This window comes from Tachypleus tridentatus, chromosome 7, assembly GCF_004210375.1.
Source record: "Tachypleus tridentatus isolate NWPU-2018 chromosome 7, ASM421037v1, whole genome shotgun sequence".
Lineage (NCBI taxonomy): Eukaryota > Metazoa > Arthropoda > Merostomata > Xiphosura > Limulidae > Tachypleus > Tachypleus tridentatus.
Window position 1 is genome coordinate 52,073,684 of NC_134831.1, and position 26,682 is coordinate 52,100,365.

Genomic DNA, 26,682 nt, shown 5'->3' on the forward strand with positions numbered 1-26,682 from the left:
GATACAAAAACATACAGACAGCACTTTTAAGTACCCTCTTGTAGATTACTTCATTAGTTATAGCTTCATTGGTCTGTCTTAATCTTTTATCATAACTCTTATTATGATAAGTGGTCCCTAATTTTTTAATGGAATGCATAAGCTATTTTTCTTCTTACTTTCAGTAGAAATCTGTCTGTATTTTCAGCTAGTTTTAAATGTAGCGCCATGACAAACGTCTTTATGTCTTCTTTGTTTCATTGTCTTCTAGCTATCTCTGAGACCTTTATCCTCTATCTCTTTATTAACCGTACTAGGTATATTAATTTCTTAAATACTTCCATTTAACAAGTAATATACTTACAGCTTTAAAAGTAATAAGTGAATTTGAGAAATAAAAGTTTGCTTTTGAGTGTAATTATTTTGTGGTAAAGTTGTATAATAGTCTAATTGTTGATGTGATTTGTGCAGAATGTTTAAATTCTTTTATGTTTTGTTTGACATGTGGAGATTAAAAGGCAATGTTAAAATAGGTTTCTGTTTGATTTTTGGTTTAAACAGCTGGCCTTAACATATATAATTGAGTTTTAAGTCAACCTTAAGTATTTAAAAGCTGTGTAAAAGAAAGAAAACTTGTGGATGAGATTTGAGTAAAGCTTCATACTCTGTGTAAATATATTTATATTTTAAGATATTTAGTCTGTGTTTGGGAACAATAAGGTGCAATTTGATGAGAACTTGTATTAATAGGTTAAGGTTTCTCCACATTTACCCACTAACCTTCCTTTCAAACAAATATAAATTTTATTTTTGTCTCTGACTTGCTTTATCTTTACAGCACAGACATTAATCTATGGTGTATGCTCAATATCTCAAGTTACAGGGAAATGTAACTTCAGGGAAAATATTAAGTGAAAGGTCATATTTCTCTGTGGAGTGAAATATTTAGGATACTGTTCATGTTTACCTTTTAACCAAAATGTTCACGTGCTGAAAGAATAAGTAACTTGTCCTTCTTTATTAAGGACTTGTTCCTGGATAAACTGTCACCTTAGGCACAAGTTTTGGCCCAATCTTTGTGTTAAATTTTGAACTTTAGAAATACTATGTGAAATTCTAACAAGAATTTTTTTTTATTCTGTGGCACTCAAACCTGTAAATGTTCAGCATCTTTAATTTCAAATATCAATTGCAACAATTAAAAACAATTATTCATAAAAATATTAGTTCCTTCTACTTGTGTAGACAAGTATATAAAATTCTGTATTGTTTAATTGAATTACTTTGAGAGAAAGTGATCTGTATTGAAATGTGCTAGTTTATTAATATATTGTTTAAACTGTTTCTTCCTTAGCTACGACAGAACAATGCAGGACATTGTATTTAAGCTTGTGCCTAACCTACAATCTAGTAAGTATTTATTGTTCAAAGTTGATAGTTTGTTCTTAATTTCATAGTTTAGTCGTTTTTGTTTACCTTTTGTATTATTATGTAAATGATTTGTAGTTAATCATCTCAAATACATGTGTATGTCTAAAATCAGTAAATTGGGTGTGAAAGACTGTTCTAAACTAGAAAAGTCAATACACATGTAAATGAACTGGTATGTTGTAAGGTGTAATATTAACAATAGTATTCTTATTTACGTTTTTTCAACAACTTTCTTCAACTTTGTCCTTTTTTTTAATTACATACTGTATATGATTAAACACCAAAAAATGTTCAAATGGATGAATACATTTCAAATGTTAAGTGCATGCCTACACGTAAAGTTTTAAAATTAAACAGTTTTAAGTCAGAAGTATTTTAGAGCTGATATTTTGTAATCTTGTAACATTTATATGGTGTAACTTGCCAAAATATTTCCCAATTGTGATTTCTGCACAGTTCCAAGAAGTTTCATCTGGAAACAATATCTTTGTACATTTTGTTTTGTTTTTTTTTTAATTTTTCTGGCACTCCCAAAAGTGTAGGTTTATATTTGCTAGTAAACCTTTACCCCTTAAAAAAAATAATTATTCATGTTTGGTTTCTCCAATGATTTTCCTCCCCTGTTTTTTTACTACAACTTTTAATTACTACTCATTTATGATCTCAAGCATTTGCCTGAACAGTTTCTGGTAACTTACTTTGACGGTAGTTATAGCTAACATTTAAGTGTGATTGGCTAGAGTAGATTATAACTATATAAGTAACTGTAGAGTACTGTCTAACTAGAGATTCTGTATGGTTGAAGAAAGGAATATAATTGGAAGTATGGAAGTCTTAGTAAAGACCCACTAACATGAATTTTTTTTTTAGTTTATTCAGACATTTCACTTCATTTTTGAAAATATTTTTGTTGTTGTTATTTAGTTATATTTTTCAAAGCTTTGGATAATTTTTTTTATGAAAATACTTCTGGTATACTTATTTAGGTATCTCAAGTACATTAATTGACAGCAGAATATTCCATTGACTTCAATTATTAATTTTCATATTCAGTTGCCCCTCGATGTGAATTCCTGCACATGATGAGGGGATGTCTCGGAAAGGTTCTGTTTTGTGAGTTTAATTCCTCTGAAATCTAAACATCCACCCATGTGTTTACCATGTGCGGTGACTCATGAAAGGGAGAAGAGGATCCTGGTGGTTGAGGGGCCCAACCCTAACAGACAACTTTGGCCTTGAATTCCTGTAGATGGGAAGCCTTGGAAAGGCCCCCTTGGGTCAGTCGGCTGGTCCACTTGGACTATGGTCAACCAAATACCAGTGTCGGATGCTCTCAGCAGGTGTTATGGACATTGTATCTGATGCTGGTGTTTGGATATAGTACTCACGAAACCCTGATATTGGTTCTGGGTATGGGCATTTCCTCAAGTACATCTTCTTCTTCCACCTCAAGATGCAAACTGATCATTTGTTCACATCCTCAGTCACTGGAATCTTCTTCCAACAGCAGACCTACCCATGGAGGTAACAAACCTCCCTCCAATAAAGACAATAAAGAAATAGTTGTGGCCGTAAACAAAAGAGCTCTCCACCCAATTTGCCTACACGAAAATAAAAATGGCCACCTTGATACAATGGAACTGTTCAGGTTTATATTCTAATCTGGGTGACATCAAAACAATGATTGCTTCCTACCATTTTGTATGTCTTTCCTCACAGGGTTACGTGGCCATTTGCCCATTTTTATTTCAAAAAAATTTTAATGGACAGGCAATTCCAAGTCAACACTTCAACACTTGCCCATTCTTTTCTTCAGGAACTTGGAGTCCCTCAGTGTTGTTTTGAGTGTCACACTTTTCAGTATAAAGATTAATGTCATCACAGAAAAACTCCCTCTTACTCTTGCAAACAGGCTTTATGTCAACGACTGCCCTCAATTATTTACTATTTACTGAAGTGGAGCACAGCAAATGGCTTTAACTTCTCTCTCTTTCTCTAAAACCATTTGCATGTACTTTTGCTGCCAACAGGGTATTCCTCCTGATCCTGAACTCTGTATCTGTGAAGTTGTACTGCCTGTGGTCCTTGAGACAAAGTTCTTGGGGCTTACCTTTGACAGTAAGCTGACCTTTATACCACACATCAAGCAGCTATGGGTCAAATGTACAAGATCACTGAACATCCTCAGTGTCCTTTCTTCCCCCACTTGGGGAATGGACTGATGTTTTGTGCTAAAGATACATCGTGCTCTTATTCGATCGAAATTCGACTTTAGATCACTGGTCTATGACTCTGCCAGGACCTCGGCCTTAAAGATGCTAGACTCCATTCATCATCAAGGACTTCGACTCGGCACTGGGGCTTTTCTTACTTCCCCAGTTCAGAGCTTGTACACAGAGTCTTATGAACCTTTTTGCACCTTTTGCCATTTGCAACTGTTCTTACTATATGCTTCAAAACTTTGTTCCTGACCAAAGCATCCTACCTGGGGTTGTGTTTTCCTTCTTTGGTTGGCCATAATTTTTCAGAACAGACAGCCTACTATTGCTCCTTTTGGCCTTTGTATCCAGACGCAGTTGGATGAAATGGTTCTGTCTGTGGATAACATTGCTGTATCCACTGGTAAGTCCATTCCACTATGGCTTATTACAGTTCCCAATTGTGACCTATATTTAACTCGTCTGAGAAAAGCAGACACTCCCAATCGGAAATTCTGTCTATTATTTGTTAAACATCTTTCAAACCATGTTTCCATTGCTATTTATACAGATGGTTTGAAATCAGATGACTCTGTGGGCTCTGCTATGGTTTGTAGTGGTTCAGTGGTTGCATGCAGAATCCCCTCTTCAGCTTCTGTGTTCACTGCTGAACTTTATGCCATATCTCTTGTTCTGGATCACATAGAAGCTAAGCAGTACTTAAATTGCACTATTTATTCTGACTTACTTAGTTCTCTACTGGCTGTGGAATCGCTTCACATTAGTTCATGCCGCTGTTCTAGCCGATATATTCAAAACTGACTGGCCTATTTCTCTTTAACACCTACTTCTATCCAGTTTTTCTGCATACCAGCCCACGTTGGCATTCATGGGAACGAGCTCACTGACACAGCAGCTAAATCTGTCTGTTCTGGCATTACCACTGCTGTGCCTTTTCCATACATGGACTATGGTCCTGTATTCAAGACTCAGCTCCATGCCAGTTTGCAGTTGACTTGGAGTGAGCAACGTGAAAACAAGCTTTTCCAAATAAAATCCTCTATTGGACTTTGGAAGTCATGCTTCCGTAAGGACTGGAAAAAGGAAGTTGTTCTAACTAGACTACACATTGGTCACGGTTTTTTTAACTCATCGTTTTCTTTTTTCTGGGACTGATGCACAAATGTGTTGTCTGTGTAACACTCAGGTTATTTTACCATTTTAAATGTGTTCTGTTCCCAGGTTTATCTGTAACATTAGACATTGCTATTGGTGATAGTGACACTGTCCCCTTGGAAATGTTTTTAGTTTTGTAAAGGCCATTAATCTTTTTAATTTTATTTAAGTTTTTTAATTTATACATTAGACCTTTTTTAATGTGATTCCCTCTTAAGAATCAAAGTCCATCTAGTTTGATTTGATATTAGAAAATGGCTGTAATGTCAAATAACTTGAAACCAGGACTGGAAAGGCCAATTTGAGGTGACTTACGGTGGTTTTTGAACTTACCTGTTAGTCTTCCTGGCAAGTTATGATAATTACAGTAATGCTACAGAAAGTCCTTTACAATTTGTATAACTGTCGTGTTTCTCTTACTGCTGTAGACTAGATGTAAAAATTGATTTTAATGCTATTTGTTTTTAATTCAGAAATTAAACTTTGTTTTGTTTTACCTTAATTCCTTTTAAGATTTTTACTAATTTTACTTTAATTTTAACTTCTTACCAGATGTTTGCAGATAGCCTAGTTACTTTGTGCCATAAAACACCAAACCAACCAACCATATTTAGTTGCATCTGCTTAATAGTAAAGAAAATTTTTCTTTTATGGGACATTGCATAAGCTTAGTTAGATTTAGTAAGTATAGTAAGCAGTCATAAAATGTTGTTCCTATCAAACTCCTAGATTATTGAATGTTATTGTAAAATCAAGTACTTAAAAACTAAAAACCTTTTCTTGTTGAGTTTGAGCTCATGCTGTCAACAAAACATGACTCAAAAATTTTTAAATGCCCTTTACACTTTGCAGAACATGTGTCAATTACCCATAAATCTCTACACTCCCACTTTTCTTGTGATTTATTGCTCAAGCATACGGTGATTGTATGCAAGTTCTGCTTTACTACCATAAGGTAGTTTTTTAATTGAAAGTCACGCTCTTCACTTTACTATGTTTTTTTCTAATGCATTTATTTCTGCCATTATTAGAATTTCACACTTTGTCTAAGTCTCAGGAATTTGCCTATAGTGAGTACATCAACTAGTAACTACAGTATGAACTTAGATACCTCAGTGTATTTGTGTCATTGTACAATTGTATGTGGCCCAATGGTCATATGGATACTTTATTTGCATTAAAATCTGTTTTCTTTAATTTTTGATTAATGTTGATTTTTAGCTTACACTTAATTGCTTTCATAATCTGCAGAGCTGGATTTCTCTGCTTCAGTGCTTCATTTAATCTAGATGAGATTTTGTTGGTATCATTTACTTTTCATACAGGTTTGATGTATATTTTTAATGTGAAACCTATTTCATTACACTTGAAAGTGCCTGTGTGATATGAAATGTTTTTGGTATTTTATTCTTTTTTCTTCCACTTGCTGATGTTGCAAGCTTGGATATATTTGAAAACTATTTATTTTCCCCTTTTACTCTTTTTTTTCTGAAATTTCTAATGTTGATTTTGGTTCTTCAGAAGCATTTTGCTTTGAAATATGATTTTTCTGCATTATTGTTAGTTCTTCTACTTATTACTTTACTTTATTGAACACCACATACCTACTTTGATGTCTTGCTACTGTTGTTTCTTTTACCAAATAGCTCTTATTTTCCTTTAACACTTGCTTGATGGGCTGCTGCAAAGTACAGTGGAACCCCTCAGATTCAGTCACCCCTTGAAAGCTGTCATTCAATCTCAGTCCCTTTTTTGTTTACATAATCCCTAATTATGTACAGTGGAACCCCTCTAATCAGGCCAGTTTGTCTCAGTCCCGAAGGTGGCTGCTTTAGAGGGGTTCCACTGTACTCATCTTTTAATCCTTTTGTGACGGGTCACAGATCAAGTGGTTTGTCATCTCATTGTTGACTTGCATTCAAAATATACTGAACTACTATTTCATGAATTTATGTCAATACATTTATTATCAAATTGAAGATTATGATTCAGATTTTAGTATTATATGAGTGAATTTCATATTTTAAAAGTAAATATTAAAAGGGTACAACTAAGTTTTGATTTATTTGTGAGTTAAGTGGTACGTTGAATGCAGCTGTGGTTCAAATTAAGTGTTTGTGATGTCAAAATACTAATTCTGTAGTTTCATACAAATTAAGAACTCAGATTACTAATATTGGCAAGCTAGAATGTAAAATAAGAACCTCATATTTTTTTTTTTATTTTGCTGGGATACAGCTTGTGTACTGAACCAAGCACGGTGGTCCCGTTCACCTTTCTCTGTTTTTGAAAACAGTCCATTATATACACTTACGTAATTTCTTTGGTTATCATATATATATATATATATAAAATCTAAAAAAATATTTCATATCCTCCACATACAGAATACAAAAAGACTAAGCAACCTACATTCAGCAGCAACTGAGTTCAAAGGTCATAGCTAGAAGGGATAATTGTTTGCTTTATTTCTTTATATATTGTTCTATATTTTAAGAGAAATAAGTTTAATAACTAATTTCTGAATAGTAGTAGTCTATATACATATATAATGTATTATAATTGAAATGTACCTGTATATTACAAAATAAGAATCCACTGAAACACAGTCAAGACAATGTCACTTTGTAAAAACTAAAAGTCAGTTTTATATTTTTGCATGTAGTAAAATGAGTGCATGTGCACCTTGTCCATTCAAGTTACACAATGTCAGCCAGGCATGAGTAAAAGTGATACATATAAAATATTGAGACTTAAGCTAGTTAGGCTAAGCATTTGTATTTTCATTCTGTAATTTGTAGTCCTTCTAGAAGGAAAAAAAGCATAATTTATATTTATTTCCTTTTTTTTATAGTAATAATGAGTTCAGTCAAATTGACAGATCCCATGTAGTAAGGGTAGAGAGAACAACAGACAAAATGTAAAGTTGTACTGAAAACAAATATTTGAAATGTATTTAGGAGGTTTTATAGATTACACAAATAATATTGAAGATTTTTGGGACAAAATGTAGTTTTTTAATTCTAGTAATGAAACACTGTTTTACACAAAGAAATCTTTAATAAAAGTACTTCATCAAAACTTTATTTTCTTGTGAACTAAAAAAACCTAATCTTTACTAAGAGTCTACCAAATTTTATGAAGATACATATGCTGCATCAAAAATTATAATATAAATACTGAGCATGTGCAAATGTGTATACAGACTTGTGTATATTATACCAAGCCTGTCATGAAAGGGTTAATCAGCTAACATCTGTATCTATATTAACAAACACTTTGTTTCTATTTACACAGCTGTTTCACATCAACTTGTTTCCTACTCAGGGAACTTGCTAGCAAGTATGGATTAAGAGTTTAGCATCTTGTTTTGACTTTGATTGTCCTGTGTATTTAATCTTTTGTTACTGCTTACAACACCTCATACATTTAGTGTAGCCTTGCATCAGTGTAATAAAAGTGGGTCTTTATGATTTGCTCATTGACTCTCTAAACTGGTGAACTCCTTTGTTTGCACTTTTGAAAGGTTGTATCAAATACTTTTTCATCTATGAACCCTTTGCTTTATGTCCCTTGCTCTTTAGCTTCTTCACTTCAATTTTATATTCATGATCCAAATTCAACTCTTCCAGTTGCTATTCAATTTTGTAACTGGTAGTTTCAGATCTTTTCCACAACAAGGCAATGTTGATATTGGACTTGTGCACATTTCTCATCTACGTATCATATACATTTTGCTTCCTGTTCGGCACCTGTAACATCTTGAGTGCCATCAACCATTAATGCAAAGATTTTGCTTTGCTGCTTTTCGTGTACTATGTTCCTCAGTATTTGATGGCTGAACATCTCCATTATTTCATTCTGAGCCTGGGCTGATGTGAATGTGGTTTTCTTTGACAAGTAGGCCATCAACTCAGGATCTTCCTCTTCCAGGAGTTTCATTAACTGCAAGAAGTTCCCCTCCATATCAGTATGTCCACGTAATGCTAAACCTTGATGCAGTAAGAAACGTAAACTTCTGAATATTTTGGCTAGACTTCTTTTGCATTCTTCCTGCTGCTGCGTTTTTCCATCATGTAGCTGGACAGTCACTGGAGTTATATCAAGTGAACCTTCTGGAGATATAGCAAGTCTGTGCTGAGAGCAGGATTGGTGTTTGGTGAATTTCTGTTTTGCCTTTTTCTAGTTGCACAAACCAGTGGATATGAATGTATACTCCACTGGCCTCTCCAAAAAAGGCCTCTATTTTTCACCTTGGCACAATGAAAGTATATGGTTTTTTTAATCTGATTGTCGAAGTGCAGCCATGGGAACTCATCAAACCACTTGCCCTGGAAGTTGATATTTTGCTTTCTGTCGTGGTATTAGTTGTGCATCTGGATGATATGGCTTTCCACACTGTATCTGTGGAGTGTCAGACTTTTCATTATTGCACAAACTTGTTTTACAACTATCTGGTGATTCATGATGTGCAATAGTTGCACAAGCATTTTCAGACCTGTCCTCTGATGAACATGGCATCTCCTCTGTTTGACAAGTTTCTATTTCTTTGCTTGAGGTTGTTGGATTATCTGCATCTGTATTATTACTTGTAGTACTAGTAACTGGCTTGCAGAACTGTCTAATATTGGAAAGTTTCAGATCCTGGCTTGTCATAATTGGAATCTGTTTCCCTGATGACTCAACAGGCTAAAATACAGTCTTTATTGAAAAACTCTAATGTTTAACAAACGAAGATAGAACAGAATGGAAGTAGGACTGAACTGCACAATGTATTTAAGTTGAATGTGCAAACCTCACAGTGACTACCGACCCGACTGACCACCTGGGCATCACTGGGACAATAATGTGTGCTAGTTACAACACAAGTAATTGCAAGTTTCTCAGAAATACTTAAACAATCACAAATGTATTATATTCCTGTTAAAGCTCATCAAAAGGCAAACACGTTGTGATATAATGTCTATAAGCACGTCTATTAAATAAAAACACCTAAACAAAAACTAGCAATGCAATTAGAGTTGAGGCTTCAGGCTGTTGAAATTGCTCCTTTTGTGTTCTAATTATACAAGAAAATACAATATTTTTACTATCTATGATAAGAGAATATATTGTTCTTTTACCATAAGCACCAGCACTTTATTAGAGGGTGGTGATAATCTGAAATTTCATGGATTAATGAGGGCCACAAACACAGGTCTAATGAGCCTTGTTGTAAAATCGAGGCTCAAACTAAAGGGAGCAGAAGGGGGTGATGTAGGGTGTGTCTGGATCTGAGCGACCTGAACCTGTCATTAACTGTACACTAAACATACACTATGTTTAGCGGCCTCGGCAGCTGAGGAGAGTAAGGCATTTGACAATAAAATCGGCTAGACATGCATAAGAAAAAATGGCATAGGAAAACCATACAATATACACATAAGATTGATGCAGCTACAAGCTACAAATTGCCTGCCACATCTAGATCACAGGAGTTTACGCTTGGGAGTAATATTTTCGAATTTCATGCTCTGTTCAATCTGTTGTGATGAAAATTTTTCTTAATCTTACACTACGTACAAGACGTAGGTAGATTCTGTGACAGTGCTTGCAAGCCTTTGCATGTATACTTAGGCCCACTGACTGATACTTATGAACTATTGCTTAAATTGAAAAGCTCAGAAGCATGCCTATGTTAAAGATGTACATTTCGGCTACTGAAAAAGCCTACATCTAGGCCTAATTATGTAATTCGATTGTAACAACAGAAGAATCACAAGAACAAACACACAATTTGTAGGCCTGTGATTCACTAAAACAATTCAAGAGACCAAATTGTAGGGGGATGATTGTATGAACCATAGTCCCTCACCTAAAATGAAGGGGGGGATGTATCCCACCCATCCCCTCCAGGATCTATGCCCCTGGTGGCAGAAGCAGAGCCTATCTTGATAAGTGAAGAAGCTTGAAAAATGTCAGTGATGCTTCCTTTGACTTGTGACTTGCACACTTTCATATAACAAATCCCATTCCTTAAGCCTAGATGTCAAAGGCTTGACATTCGACTTTGTTAAACATTGAATGTTCTAAAAAATGGGTAAGTTTGAACATTTCATTACCCAGGTCACAAAAGCAAAGTTTGAAGAGAAAAATAGGTCTTTTGCATTTACTTTAGGCATAAACACTTGGAAAATAACACTTTTTTTCTGCTCAGGAATAAGAAAAAGTAAAAATCTTGTTACATAGTGTAATAAGCCGAAAGTAAAGACACAGAGAGCAAAATGCATAAAATGCATCATAATTGGCTAACTAAGGAATTTACCAATGTATGATTTCTAATTTTCTGCTTCTGTTGATCAATCTAATTTTGCAAAATTTATATATTTCATGAAAGTAAAAATATTGATTCAATTTTAAACTGAAATCATTTCTGAAATAAGATATTCTCTGTTGATTTCTTAGTTTAAAGTCACTTTTGATTAAAAAGATTTTTTTTTCTATATATTTCATTTTATACTTTAAGTACATAGACTAATAACAAATGGCATAAAAACCATTGTTGGAATGTTGTTAATCTGATATTTACCAATAATTATTCTAGGAATATGCCACAAAGTCATTTTATGAATGATTTTAATTTTGATTGGCTTGCAAAGGAACTTACTGATCTTTGACTACCTTAATTACACTTTTCTGCTTCTTTGGTCATACTTGATTTTGCAGTTATTTATTTCTGTTAGCTATGATGTCTGAAGTTTGGGTATGCTACAGAGTAGGGGGTGTTAGGACTTGCCCAATCATTTCTGATGGGCTTTATGCTAGTTTGTTTTATAAAGTGTATTGAATTAGAATTTAAAATAATAAAGCCTTTTAAAGAGAAAGTTTCAAGTCTCTCATATGATATTTTGTAGATTATTTATCTCTGTATGTAGTAGATACATGTATAGATTATAGAGTTGCAGATAAGAGAAATTAATGCACTCTGATGGCATAATTGCTTTAATTAAATAATATAATATAAATGTTACACTTTAGTTGCTGTTTAAGCACTAGAATACCAATTGAAGTGTACACCCTTGTGCAAATGAATTGAAACAAATGGTCATTTTACAATATTTTTAGCATGGCGGCCAGTGTAGGCTCACTGGACTCGCTGATTTCCTTTAATAGTTATTTTCTCACACAGACAGCATCATTAGCTGTGTTTTACAGTACGGTCGACCTATTTTTGGGATATAAGACGAAATTTTGAGGAATATTACGTCATTCAAAATTGCATTAGAAGGGCAAGGAGACCAGTCAAAAAGCAACTTCTTACCAACTCAATGAAGAAAAATGGTATCAATGGGGTCAGAAATACAAGAACTGGATGCAAAAACAATGGAGGAAGGTATTATTCAGTGACGAGACTCATTTTTTTGTACAGTGTCAAAGAAGTCTGCATGTTCGTAGATCTCTAGGTGAGAAACTTCGAGAATCTCGCATCAGTTAGTTCGTAAGACATCCCTTGAAGAAGATGTTTTGGGGCTTTTTCAGCTACTATGGCGTCGGAGGCTTACATATCATAGAAGGTATGATGCGAGGTCCACAGTACATTGAAGTTTTGCAGAGGAGAGTCATTCCAGAATTGAAAAAGAGATTTCCAGATGGATCTGGCATTTTTCAGCAAGATCTGGCTCTGTGCCACACATCGAAACATGTGAAGAATTTTATGACTACAACACGAATAAAGGTTGACTGGCCTGGAAACTAAAATCCTATTGAAAAGCTTTGGGCAATTTGTAAAGAAAGACTTTGGGGAAAAGACTGTACTACAAAAGATAAGCTAATTGAGGCCATAATTGAGGTGTGGTACCACTATCCAAAAATTAGTAAAGATTGCAGTCAACTCATGGACTCGATGCCAAAGTGGATTAATGATCTTCTGAAAAATAAAAGGCAAAAAATTGAAAAAATTGTAATTTTCTGTCTTGTTTCAATTAATTTGCACAAGGGTGTATATGCACTAAATTTAAATACACTTTTTCTTCCCTAACATATTTGGATTTATATGGTGTGTATTTTTAAATTGTGTAATTTTAATAAAGGAAATAATATTTGTTTACTTTAGTTATGGTGTGAACTATATGGTATTTTATCATTGCATGATTTGTTTAGAGGTTAAATTATTGTTTAAATTTCCAGATGAAATAAAGAGAGAAAAGGACTTTTACAGAAGAAGAGGCCTCCCATATCCTAAAGGCAATCTTCGTAAGGAGGAATTTCTATTATTATTTTTTTATGTATTATATTTAAGACTGTAAAAAGCTTTTATTTTCTTCAGTAATTTTTTTTTCATGTGTTATGTACAAGTATGTAGCATTTATTTTTGTGCTAGATGTTAATGTGAGTCCTAAAGGTAATGGAATGTGTACAATATAAAAAAATAAACGTATATCATTATTTTGAAGTTCTCGTAAATAGTGACACATAATAATGGTTATTACTAGGATCTTAGCATTATTACTCAATAATCTTTATACTTGAATAAAATAATGTTTTTGTTCTTTCAATTTAAAACTTAAATACATTGTTTACACAGATTTGGAAGAAATTGGGATTGTATAAATATTTCATTTGGCTAAGAAAAGTCCTTAAATATCCTTCAGTGCATTGTAACTGAAAAATAGAGTAAAAATTGCAATGGTTGTGAATAATGGATAAAATGAAGCAGCACCAAAAACAAGGAGTGACTTTTCTGTTCTTCAAATTACTTAACATTTCTTTGTTCTTGGAGTTTACTATTCTAGTCTGATTCTTTGTTTATACAGTTAGACTAATATTTAGTTAAAAATTCAATTTAGATTTTTTTCATCTCCTAATATTTCATGACTAAAGGCTATTAACAAAAAATAGACAATAACTGTCTTGATTGTGATAATATATTCATGAGGAAAATCAAAGTAATAGCAAAATTCTATAAAATTGAAGGAATTTGTTTTAATTTATGGAATTAAAAGTGGTATTACACTATAATTAAACTTCCAGACAGGATGGTTGTTATTTTAAGCTTGTCTGTTATTCTTGCTCAGTTGCTTGTAACAAATTCTTCTAGATACCTAATTTTAAATTAATTTTAGCATGAAAACAAACCTGTAAAATTATTTTAAACTTTTTTTATATGAGCCAGTTTTTATTTTCTTTTTTATTTAGTTGCACTCGGAGATAAGGATTCTCCTTTACAGGCATCTTCCTCCAGAGAAGAAGACACAGACAGTCACCGTTTAGATGAGCAAGTGAACATTCTTCTTGAATCTCAAAACAATGGACTTAAACAGATGAGAAGAAAGTTTATCCGGTGCTCAGCTCAAGCAACAGTGACACATCTAAAAAAGTTTATAGCAAAGAAGTTGTTTAATAACTTAGAGAAATATAGAGAAGTATGATATATTAGTTGTTGGTTCATATTATGCTTTATTTAGAAGTGTATTATAGCATTGAAGACCAGTTTGAAAGCAACAATAATATATTTTTTTTCATCATTTGAATATTCAGTAAAACTGTCTAAGGCAGGATCACACTGGACCGAGTAAAATTTCTGGCTTAGACAGTGAGCATGCATTTCCTTAATTATGTACAATTTTTGATAGAGTTATACTTGTTTGACTCAAGGAAAGTAAGACATTGGTGAATAAAGTTATTATACTATTTAAGCTATATTTATTAGAATAAGAACAAAAATAGACATTCAAAATATACATATGTACACAAAATCTTAAATTTATTTGAAGAAAGTGTCCAATTTCAACCATTTCATTCTCATGCGGTTAAAAGAGAGCACCAATTCTATGGCCTTTTCATGATGTTAATTTTCCCCCTTCATTTTTGCATACAATTTGATAGTGTTTATATAACTTAACACTTGCAATGAAGTAGGAATTTCTATTTCCTCACTGTTATTTCTATTTCATTCAACTTCTGAATCTCTTGCACTGTTACCATCTTGTGATTCTATTATAGATATTAAATCAATTTCATCAGTTTCTGTTGAAACATTCTTGTTAACATTCACAAAACTTTGTTCACAGAATCATCTGTATCAATCTTCTCAGTCAGAGTTTGGATTTCACTAGAATTGTCATAACAAACAACTTCTCCACAATCTCTGCCATTATTAAGAATAAATCCAGTTTCAAAGCACTTATTATGCATTCATCTTTTACGCATTTGACTGAATGACTTACAAATGTAATTGCATCTAACACGTCAATTTTCATGGTCATTTCAGATGCTCTCTTACAGCAATAATATGCTAAAGCATCATTTTTCTGTATTTCAATTTTATACACTGTATAATTCCATTATCTAGTGGCTGTGGAACTGTTGTTGTACATGGAGATAGAAAGACTAAACGAAAATTTGAAAGTTGAACTTTTATGTGACAAATTGCATTATCTAGGAAAAGTAGAATATTCCTATTTTCTTGTTCCATTCTTTTGTTTAATTTAACTACAAAAATAATGATGGCAGAAAAAAGAATAGAATGTATTTAACCAATACTTATTGTAACAAAATGTCCAAGAATTTATTAATATTTAATCAAACATTTTTCTGCATTATTCAGGTTCTAATCCAACTTATTGATAGATGAGGTTGGTGAAATATAGTTTTCCATCCATGTTATGCAGGTTCTGCCACACAGAGAGCATTTTATAAGGGAGAAATCTTAAGATAATATTGCAAAATTTTGATATTTCCAGCTTGTACAGGTTTTTGTTCTATGCAGTTTCTGGCTTAGACAGGTTTCACTGTGATAAAGAAATGGTTGTTGCACACATAATATTATTTTTCTAATTGATTGAATCTTGAATACCCAATATGATTTTGTAGATGGTAGTTTGTTGTACCATTATGGCACCAAATTATATTTATTATTTTATTCACTTGCATATATATACTACATCCATTATAGTGAAATTTTGTTGTTTGTGTACACATGAAACTCTCCTCGGTGTGGATTTTGTATGTGGTGAGGGGATCTCCCAGGGAAGGTTCTGTTCTATCAGTTTACCTCCTCTGCGATCTATACATCCTTACACGTGTATAGTACTCACAAACTTTTGGCATTGTAGTGCATCCCCTCGTAGGGCTCCATGGTCGGTGGAGTCAGTAGGCACCGAAATATTCCCTTTTTCATTATGGAGTAATACAATTACAAATCTTAATAAAATAGTGAAAAAATAGTCTATAGGTAAATGACCACATCTTGAAGAGTCTGAGCAGCAATCCTCATCACCTGTTGTACCTCATTTTTTCATATTGCATTCACTTTTCAGACAAACCTTTAGGGCAAATGTCTCCCTTTCTCATTCTGAAGGGACTAGAGGGACTTGCTTGCTTTCCAAAGACTGTAAAGAAGCTTTGCTCTGGTGACATATTGGTGGAAATATCCACTTCTCAACACTTCTGAACTCCTCTTGCATTCGAAGACAATTGGGGATATACCTATTGAGGTTATGCCTCATGCTACTTTGAATTCATCTCGAGGAGTTATTGTTGAGAGGGATTTTAGAACATCTCAGAGTTGAAGATTCTTGCTGGTTTCTCCACCCAAGGAGTTTCTGCAGTGAGATGTATATCCACTCACAAAGATGGAATTATGATGCTGACCAATGTTTTCATTCTCACATTTATGTCACCACGTTCACCTGCTACTATCAAGGCAGGTTATCTTAATTGCAGAGTTTGACCATACATTCCAAACCCTCTTCGATGTTTCTAGTGTCATTGATTCGGTCACTCAAAGACATCATGTTGAGGTTCCTCGACATGTGCTCAATGCTGTGACAAGGACCACGATGCCTGTGAGTGTGAAACAGACCCTCATTGTACCAATTGCAATGGCTCTCACCCATCCTACTTTTGTTGTTGCCCTAAATGGTTGGAAGAAAAAGAGGTGCAATGTTTGACAACGATTCAAAACATTATTTACCCTGAGGCTCAAAAGTTGCTGTCCACCACTTCATCTGAGATGTATCTTGCTGCACTTCATTCCACTACTACAGTGGGAGTGCAGAGGGGTCTCTCTGTGCCTCCAAAAGAATCGTTCTCAAAACAAATGAAAAGTCCTTTTACCTCCATGGTTAAAAAGGTTGAATCAACTTCAACCACCCATCTCTGTCCCTTCCATACATTCCAACAAATCCCCAAGATCCCCTTTCTTTGGTTTTGGGTACAGGCATTTCCTTGGATACATCTTCTCTCACCCCACTATACAAAACAATCATTCATTTACGTCTTCAGTTATTGGAATCTTCTTCCAACAGCAAAGACTTGCCCAATCAACCTGGAGCAGGATCCATGGAGGTCAATAAAACTCTTTTGAATAAAGACTTTAAAGAAAAAAGACGTAGTCATAAACAGAAGGGTTCTCCATCCAATTGACCTACACGTAAATAAAAATGGCCACCTTGATACAATGGAACTGTTGAGGTTTACATTCTAATCTGGATAACATCTGAGCACTGATTGCTTCCTACCATTCTGTATGTCTTTCCTTACAGGAAACATTTCTGAAACCTGCCAATACAGTCACCTTTCAGCAGTTTTCTTTGTACAGAAATGGCTTGCTGTGTGATGGACGAGTGCATGGAGGGGTGTCACTGTTGGTTGATCAATATGTGCCCATCCTGTCTTTGCCACTTGAGATGCCCTTGGAGGCTGTAGCCATCCATGTTTCCTTTGGTTGTACCATTATTGTTTGTTCTCTGCCTGTTGCCTGGAGAGACCTTGATGCTCTCATTTCCATCTCCCTTTTTAATCCTGGGGGACTTTAATGGACATCATCCCCTCTGGGGAAGCACTGATGTTGATAGGAGGTTTGTGCTCCATAGAGCATATGTTGTCTGATCACAACCTTTCTCTCTTCAATACTGGTTTTTCTACTTATTTTCATGCACCTAGTCAGTCCATTACTGCTCTTGACCTCTTAATTGGCTCCCCTTCACTATTCTCCCATTTTTCTTGGAGGGTTGACAATGATCCACAAGACAGTGATCATTTTCCTAAAATTTTGAGAGAGATTGGTCGTGGTCAGTGCCACCCAACCCATGTGCCCCCAGTGGAAGCTGAATCAAGCAAACTGGCCCTCTTTCATTGCTCTCTCACAGAACTTGATCCTGTCATTGTCTGTTTATACGGTTTCAATGGATGACTATGTGGCATGTGGCAGCAGTGTCTGACTGTATTATACAAGCATCTGCGAAATGTATTCCTAAAACCTCGACACATTTTCCACAATATCCTTGTCCGTGGTGGAATCCTGCCTGCCACATAGCACATAAGGCTCAAAAACAGGCCTGGGATAATTTTTGTAGGTATCCCACACTCTCGCACCACATTGCTTTCCAGCAGGTTGTGCACATGTTCAGTGAGTAAGACGTCAAAGCCAGAAGGAATTTTGGATTAAGTTCACAACCAGCATATCTTCTACCATTAGTTCCAAAGTCATATGGGACAAGATTCGAAAGGCAGGAGGGCAGTATAATTCTGTCCCCTTCTCTATCTTGCTCTCTGATGGCCAGGAAGGAGCTGATACCCTGAGCATTGCTGATACTCTAGGTGAAAGCTTTTGCTAGCACTTCTGCTGCTACTTCTACCTCTTTAGCCATCAAGACTCAGGCAGAGCAAATACCTCAGTCCTTTCGAGCAGATTGTCTTTATGACTATAATCGTCCCTTTACACTGGTAAACTCAAACTGGCTCTTCATTGGTCTGGCAGTACATCGGTTGGACCTGATGATGTACACTATGAAATGCTGCACCATCTATTTCCTGCTTTTCTTACTATTTTTCTGCTTGCTTTTAACTGAATCTGGCTGGAGAATGTTCTTCCTGATGCTTGGTGCCAGGCTATTGTCCTACCTTTCTCTAAGCCTGGGAAGGATCCCGAGATTCCTTCAAACTGTTGTCCAATTGCTTTGATGAGCTGTCTCTGTAAGACCTTAGAGCGGACAGTTAATACTCACCTCATTTGGTTCCTCAAATCAAACAACCTCCTCATCCACTTAGTATGGGTTCTGATGATAGCTCTCCACCATGGACCACCTGATTCAACTTGAAACGTCAATCAGAGAAGCCTTTCTCAAACAACATCTCGTATCAGTATTCTTTGACATTGAGAAGGCTCATGATACAACTTGGAGGTATGGCATTTTGCAAGACCTCCATACATATGGGTTACATGGCCATTTGCCCATTTTTATTAATTTTTTAATTGACAGGAGATTCCAAGTTTATGTAGGTTCAGCACTTTCCCATTCTTTTTTTTAACTTTGTTTTGTTTTACCTTAATTTCCTTTTATAAATTTTCTAATTTTACTTTAATTTTAACTTTTTACTGGATGTTTGGCATAGATAGCCTAGTTGCTTTGTGCTATAAAATGTCAAATCAACCAACCAACCACATGAAACTGCCACAACTTCTGGAAAGCACATTATTATTGTTATTGTTAGCTTAAAATATCACATCAACTGTTGACTGTTTTAATAATAAAGAACAATAACAGTATTGATAAGAACATATTTACAGTTTATTGTGTTATAAAAAGACAGTCTAAAGATAAGAGGAAAGTGGAAACTCATATGCTGATGTCATTATGTACATGAGTATGTTAATTGTTGAGGGTACTGTTTAATGTACGATTTTTTTAAGTTTAACAAATCTGGCAGTATTGAACTTAAGTTTTATTTAGTGCTATGCCACTCATATAATGCAAATGTTTTGAGAGTAAACGAAAACTGTCTTTCAACATAAGTATTTATAGTTTTAAGAACTTAACAGCAATATTGTCTCAATACTACATTTATTGGGCACTGACAAAATTTTGGCCAAAGTATTAGGGGACTCTTTTTTTTTTTTCCCAAATCACACCTTTTTGTTTTTAGTTTATTACAGTACCCTTTGTGAGCCTATGATATAACTTTAATTCATGTTTTCCTTTTATGAAATTCTGAATCAACATGATATCAACAGCATTAGATTTATGTTCTCAGTAGGAGCTAATATTTTTGTTTTTTATTTAAAGTAGTTTTTATTTAATCTTTTTTACAAATGTTGATAATTCTAAACAACCTGCTTACAAATGTATTTGTTCTTCAGATTAAACTACATTATGGTCTTAAAAACATTAGAGTAAATTCACAGTAATATTTATTTCAGGTTGATATACTTTGTAATGAGGAAATCCTGGGTAAAGATCACACATTAAAGTTTGTTTGTGTCACTCGTTGGAGGTTTCAGGTTAGTGTTGTTATTTGTTTTTAAACTTGTTACTTGTATGTATTTAACCCAGAATGATGGGCATTATTTACTGTGCATGTCATGAGGTTTTAGTGACTTACATTCAAAATTTTATTATTCTACTTTTTCTTTGTTATAATAATTAGTATAGCATTAAATCTTCACCATAATCCATATTTTAATAATATATACACTTTAGTTTTAATTTTATTCTGCAATATTTAAAATCATCATGAATTTCTTTCATTGTGGCACATTTTTTTTAGACATCTATTTATTTTATCCACCACCCCTTCAACATAAATTACTGTAAAATTTCTATGCCAAACAATAATTTTTATGGCTTTCAGTTTTCTTTGGTTACAAGAACCATTGCATGGAAAATCAGATCTCTTTCTCAAGATTTGTTAATAGTTCTCTGTTAAATTTAATTCTGTATTATCTGTAATTAATAAATCACTGCCTATAAAATTGTTGTTTCTCTGACAAGCCATAATTTTATAGCCATCAGTTTTTTGTTACAGATCCATCAAATAGAAAATCAGACTCCTCTTATCATGTCATCTCTTTAAAAAAAAATTGTTTATAATTCTCTGTTTTGTTTATTTCTGTATTATGTATGACCAGTAGAAACCCAAGGTTTTCATCTATCAAATGACATTGTATCATGAATGGATAATTGAAACATTAACTGTTAGCACAAACTTAATTCCCCTTAGAAAGGTAATGACTAACATGGATGATTTTGTAGTGAATCTTGTTGCACAGTTAGAAAGAGAAAAAATTGTGATTGTTATGGGAAATTGGTTATACCTTTTGTATGTTATTATTCTATGTTGCTTGGTGCATTATTTAATTAAATAAAAATTACTTAGTGCATTACTGCTATTAGTATGAAAAGTAGGGTTTAGTATTATCGACCACAAGATAGAGAAGACTCAAATAACTTATTATTTTATTATTATTATAAAAGTAAATAAAGTGTAAAAATTATGACCTCTTTAAGTTAGATTATGTAAAATAAATGATAATACAATAAAAATGATACATAAGACATACGTGCAAGTAGCTCGTGGGTAATGCAATTTGCTAGCATAATGTAAGCTTCACAAAGATATTTTAGAAGTTTAAAAAGGAGTAATTTAGATTTAATTTTCTAGTTTTTTGGTGGTTAAAAGTTTAGTTAAAGTGATCAACCTTGTGTAGAGTTAGGGAAAAAAAACAACATAAAATATAGTATTATTGGAAAAAAGAATTGAAAATTATACAGTAGCTTTTAGAAATTACACAAATCTGAAAATTTGTGATGAAGAAAATTATTTTTGATCTTAACCTGAAACTCACTTTCCACATGAACCATTCAAAACAAATGCTCAGTATATTCCTGGACAAATCTTTTTTAGTTTATTTAAAGTACTTCACAAAAACATTTTATTCTATATCACAAACTTATGGTGTTAACTAATAACTGCAAAATTTGTTGTAATATACACACTTTATTAAAATTTGTTAATAGTATCAAATATACAAAGAATTTAAACAAGTTCAAAGAGGACATGTGGTCAGTCAAATAGACTGAGCCTGTATTGAGATAGTTAAACTGGTTTCTCAAACATAGAGTTACACCTAAGCTATATAATAATGAAATAAAATAAAAAGTTTAAGAATTATTTAAAGTAATATAACATGTCATATCGTGAAGTAAAATACATATCCAAAAGGTCCAAGATCTTAAAGAACAGGTTTTGTTTGACACATTTGTTGATTTTGGTCATGTAATTTTATTTTTTTAAATCAAATAGGCAATATCATACATAAGTGTTTTTGGTAACTTATAACATGCCATTGACTCTTGCAAAGGATGAGCCTAACCTCACATCACAGTCTTTTAGCAATTTATTTTTAAAAGTTTAATAAGTAGCTTTATCATTATTATATAGATGTAGTATATATTTCAAAATTTAATATTTATATATGTTTTAATTTCTTAATAGAAAAGCAAATGTGTATATAAAAAACTACATATTGATTTGTGTGTCACATAGCATATTTTCATATCTTGTTGTTCTGTTTATAGTTTTTATGCCTACTGAATATGACTACAGTTGATTAACAAATTAGAAACATAAATTTTAGATACTGGGAAGCTATAATACAAACTTAGAACCCTATGGAGAACATTATCCCTATAATGTTCTCCATATTTTCATATCTTGTTGTTCTGTTTATAGTTTTTATGCCTACTGAATATGACTACAGTTGATTAACAAATTAGAAACATAAATTTTAGATACTGGGAAGCTATAATACAAACTTAGAACCCCTGATCACTTTGATTTCCTGAGGAATCAGTGTATCCAACAAATAAATTTGAGTTGGGCCTTCTCCTACTCCATTTTTTCTAAACCTCTTGTTTAGTTCTACCTAATTTTCTTAAGGGTGTGTTTATGACCAACAGAAAAGACAAGTTGTACTTCACATGCTTCTGACAATTGTTTGTAAAGAGGTTGGAAGAGAAAATAATTTTGACCACTATTGAATGGTAATAACCAAATTGTTGCTCTAAATGGATATTAATTTTATTTCACACGTACATATTTTATTTTAAACCCAAGCAAATTAAAGATGTTTTGGATGTGCTATTAGAGTAATCAAATATATGTTTACTTTCTAAAATTTATAGTTGAAGCCTACAAAAATTATATTACTACACTCATAAAAATAATGAAGCTTAACAATAAAGGCACACAAAAGCAAAATATTTTCCTATTACTATAACTTTTCATAAGTACTAGAAATCATTTTCTAAGTAATTCTCTTTTTTTTAAAGAAAAATAACGAATTTAAGCATTTACAAGTAAATGTACACATGTGTAAGGTTACGGTAGCTGAAATATCGGTGTAGTTGGCAAAAATGGTACTGCATTAGATTTGTACTTTGTAGTTAGGCCTGCTGAACTTGTGTGTTTGTAATTATCTAAAATGAGGTAAAGTAAAAGCAAATGGTGCAACATTAAAAACTTTACAACTTATATTCACTCATGAAATTTAAAAATGCACAATAAAAGAAAGCAATGAAGTTGTACTACCTCATCTGTAAAATTGTATGCAAATATTTACTCACAATATACATTCAAAAAATGCATCAAATGGACAGTTATACAGAATTGTAAACATTCTTAAACAGATTATATAAAACTGTTGAAGAATGTGAACAACTTTCAGAAAGCCCATACAGTCAAAACAATAAATACCGATCAAAGTAAGAATGTTCTCCATAGGGATAAGTATTATGGACACCTGAGTTTTTATTGGTTTTCAAGTAATTGCTGCAAGGGAAATAGGATTGTTTTTTTAAGTATGTGCTCAAAGTGTACATAACCCACTAAATTCTAATCACCCCAGTACAATTATGAATATTTAAAGAATTGCAATGTTTATTGTATTGGCACCAAACTACACTAAATCTTTTGGCAAGTTCAAAATACAGCATTGTTACTCTAGAAAAGTCTTGTTGTGAACACTTTTGATGCATACACAAGAAGCTCAGCATTGTTCTTATTGATTTTAAGTGCAGTGTGATTACTCAGTATTCCAAGAATACATTGTAAGATGTATAATCTTGTTCATTAGACATCCTGTTTTCAGAGCAGAGGTCAAGTCGGATATTTTTCTTATACATGCTTTGTTGCTTTCAGGAGTATTGTATTATGGTAATATCATGTGAACAACCTACTGAAACAAGCAGAGGTTTATAGGTTTATTTCAGTGGAGTTCTACTTTTGTCATTAACAGTAAAATAAACAGAAAGTAAATGTAAAATGTTTAACAGCTTGAGCTCATAAGAGAACTACTTTGAAACTTCATGACCAGTTATGATGTAAAAATGGCACAACTGTTCTTTTTATTTGTAATTTTACAGATTGTCTTTTCATTGTACTGTCAGGATTTGTCTATAGGCTTGAGAACTCATATATCATTAAATAACTGATAAGATATCTACCAATAATAAATATTCTAAAATTCAAATAATTGTTAAGGAAACCATACATTTTTATTTTTCTCATGTATATTATAATGAGCCAATTGCAAAAGGGTTAATCAGTTTTGTTTTTATAGTACTTGATGTCTAATTTTAGAAATTTCAAATAAAAGTTAAATTCTCATGGTTTCCATAAGTAACCATTTTTCAATAAATAATATTGTTTTCTGTTTGTTTTTAAGTGAGTAATTTATATTTTAATTAAGTAACATGCAAGATGTACTGTATGTAATGCAGCATCACGTTACTTGTTCAGGAAAGTCAGTCAATGTTGTGTTGAGCTGTATTAGACTTTTCATGAAGTGAAACTTTTTTTTTCTTTCCAGGAACCTCCCTTAAGACTGTACTATAGACCACGGGTAGACTTGTGACCAGAACTGTGGTTGTAAAACAAATGTATATAATTGTACATAAATTCATCTTTTTCTTTTCTTTTTCTTCTTTTTTTTTTTTTTTTTCACCACCAGTTAGAGGATACAAGTCATTCTCCATATAGTTTTCTGAACAAAGACTGATCTGAAAAAAATTAATTGTACAATTGTGTCGGTTAGTTATTTAAGAAATATGGATATTGAACTTTGGGGGGGGGGAAGCAAATGAAAAATATACTTCAAAGTGGAAGCTGAAAAGTTAATGAACTTACTTGTATGCAGTAAGGTTAAAGGATTTCCACAAGATTATAATACTGAAAGCCGTCAAAGAGCAAAAGTAATAAAGACGAAAGGCAATCATAGTGTTTGTTTCACCAATGATCATCGTAGTACGAAGTGAAATGTTTCTAAACAGCATAGCTAAATTTAGTTAACTAATGTTATTTTTAAGAGAAGGTAAATTTTTAAATTCCACAATTTTATTTCGTTTTATATTTTTCATCTTTAAAATTGAAATTATGCTTTAATCAGAATATACTGAAGTGTAATGAACATATATAATTTTTAAGAGAATAAGAAAAAACAGTTTGATTCTTTAACTAATGTTATGTCATAAATTAAACCTGTTTATATATTTTGATTATAAAATGATTTATTTTGTTTAATGCTATATCTACAGTTAAATGGTGCACATTAATTACATTGGATCTATATACAGATAATAGTAATTATTTCAACAATTGTGTTCAATTGTTTTGTTGTTTTTTCTTCTAAAGCATTCATGATCTATTTCCACACAACCTGATTACTTATTTAACACTTATATATGTACATACTACTAAACCTAAATGAAGGTTGCAACAAGTGTACATCTTGTATGGAAAGGTAGATTTTTGTGTACATAACAAGTAGTATATTTAGCAAGTTGTGAACTGTGTGTTTGTACATGGGCTCAGTGCAACAGTTGATAAATGTTGTATGTGAGAGATTATTTTAAGAATCTCACTCTAGTGAGAATGTGGATTTTTTTTCTTTACTCCATAAACCTCTCCTTTACACAAACAATACAAATTGAAACAGCCAAGATAAATATATATCTCCATAAAGAGTATTTGCAATAAATATTTTTATGTATGCCTAAATAGTCCTTTTATCTTAGGATTATTTTTAAAAAAAAGTACCCTAATAAACACACTTTTTTACATCATTGAAATGTGAGAACAGCAGTGGTTTGATAAAGAATAGATAATTCAACTAGAATCATATATTTTAATGGATTCAGAATGGTTAAGCTATTATTGTCAGTGAACTTAAGTTGAAAAGTCAGCACTTTTTCTAACATGTTCACATAATTCTGTTTAAAAAAATAATAATTGGTTGTTTCTTGGTAGTGAGTTTGGAATTAACATATACTAAAAAGAAAGATTGCTTTTGTAATTCCTAGTAGTAGGAATTGGTCTTGTGGCTTTGAAACAGCACATCAAGAGGATTTAAAACTTTTGGCTATTTTTACTTTTTAGCAGGATTTAGAATAATTGAAGTAACTGCTGAACCTTTTTAAATCAGAATACTGATATTGTCACATCACTGCCATTCAAACAGTATAATTTATCATTTATTTAAATCCTTTTGTGATGTTTTATTGCAGGAATTTATAAAATTTGAATGCAATTTGTATATTATAGTTATAATAAAAGTTATGAAACATTTTGAGGCCTTATTTCATAGTAGTTAAATATGAACTTTATTGCTCTGTACAATTGGATTGAATTTCAAAAAATCACCTAAGAATTCTTTAAATGTTTTTGAACATCACACATATGTATACATTTGAAATATTTCGAAAACTTGTGAAATTTTTCTATATATTTTTAAATGGTTAAATTATCAGTAATGATAAATTCTGTATCAGTATTTGAGATACACACATGTTACAACTAAGAAAAAAAGTTGAAAAGAGGGACCACATTAATTTTTGTTCCAAAATGTTTGAAAATAAGCTTCAATTTCTAAGTCGTTTAATTATAAATTTTCTTTGCAAACTATTGTACAGTTAAGTAATTTATACTTAAATATCGGATACTTACCAAAAAAAAGTAAAAGGACCTAAAATAGTATAAGAATAATGTTCAATGTGTGTAACTTGATAAAAGTAAGTAAAGCAAGATACTGATTATAAGAGATTCGTTGTATAAAATGTATTAGAACATATTAGTTGATTAG

The 26,682-nt window shown here is 32.7% G+C and overlaps 1 protein-coding gene across 11 annotated transcripts in view; it reads left to right on the forward strand.

Annotated features, from left to right (window-relative positions):
* The window catches only part of l(3)73Ah (polycomb group ring finger 3-like lethal (3) 73Ah), a 47,423-nt gene extending 21,255 nt beyond the window's left edge, over positions 1–26,168 (forward strand). For all 11 annotated transcript variants that reach the window (XM_076511643.1, XM_076511646.1, XM_076511644.1 and 8 more), the window contains 5 exons: positions 1,334–1,389; positions 12,951–13,016; positions 13,959–14,185; positions 19,966–20,046; positions 24,415–26,168. In XM_076511643.1, coding sequence (XP_076367758.1) covers positions 1,334–1,389; positions 12,951–13,016; positions 13,959–14,185; positions 19,966–20,046; positions 24,415–24,459 — 475 coding nt within the window. In that variant the 3' untranslated portion in view covers positions 24,460–26,168. The remainder of the gene's footprint in view (positions 1–1,333; positions 1,390–12,950; positions 13,017–13,958; positions 14,186–19,965; positions 20,047–24,414) is intronic.
* Positions 26,169–26,682: the final 514 nt, after the last annotated feature.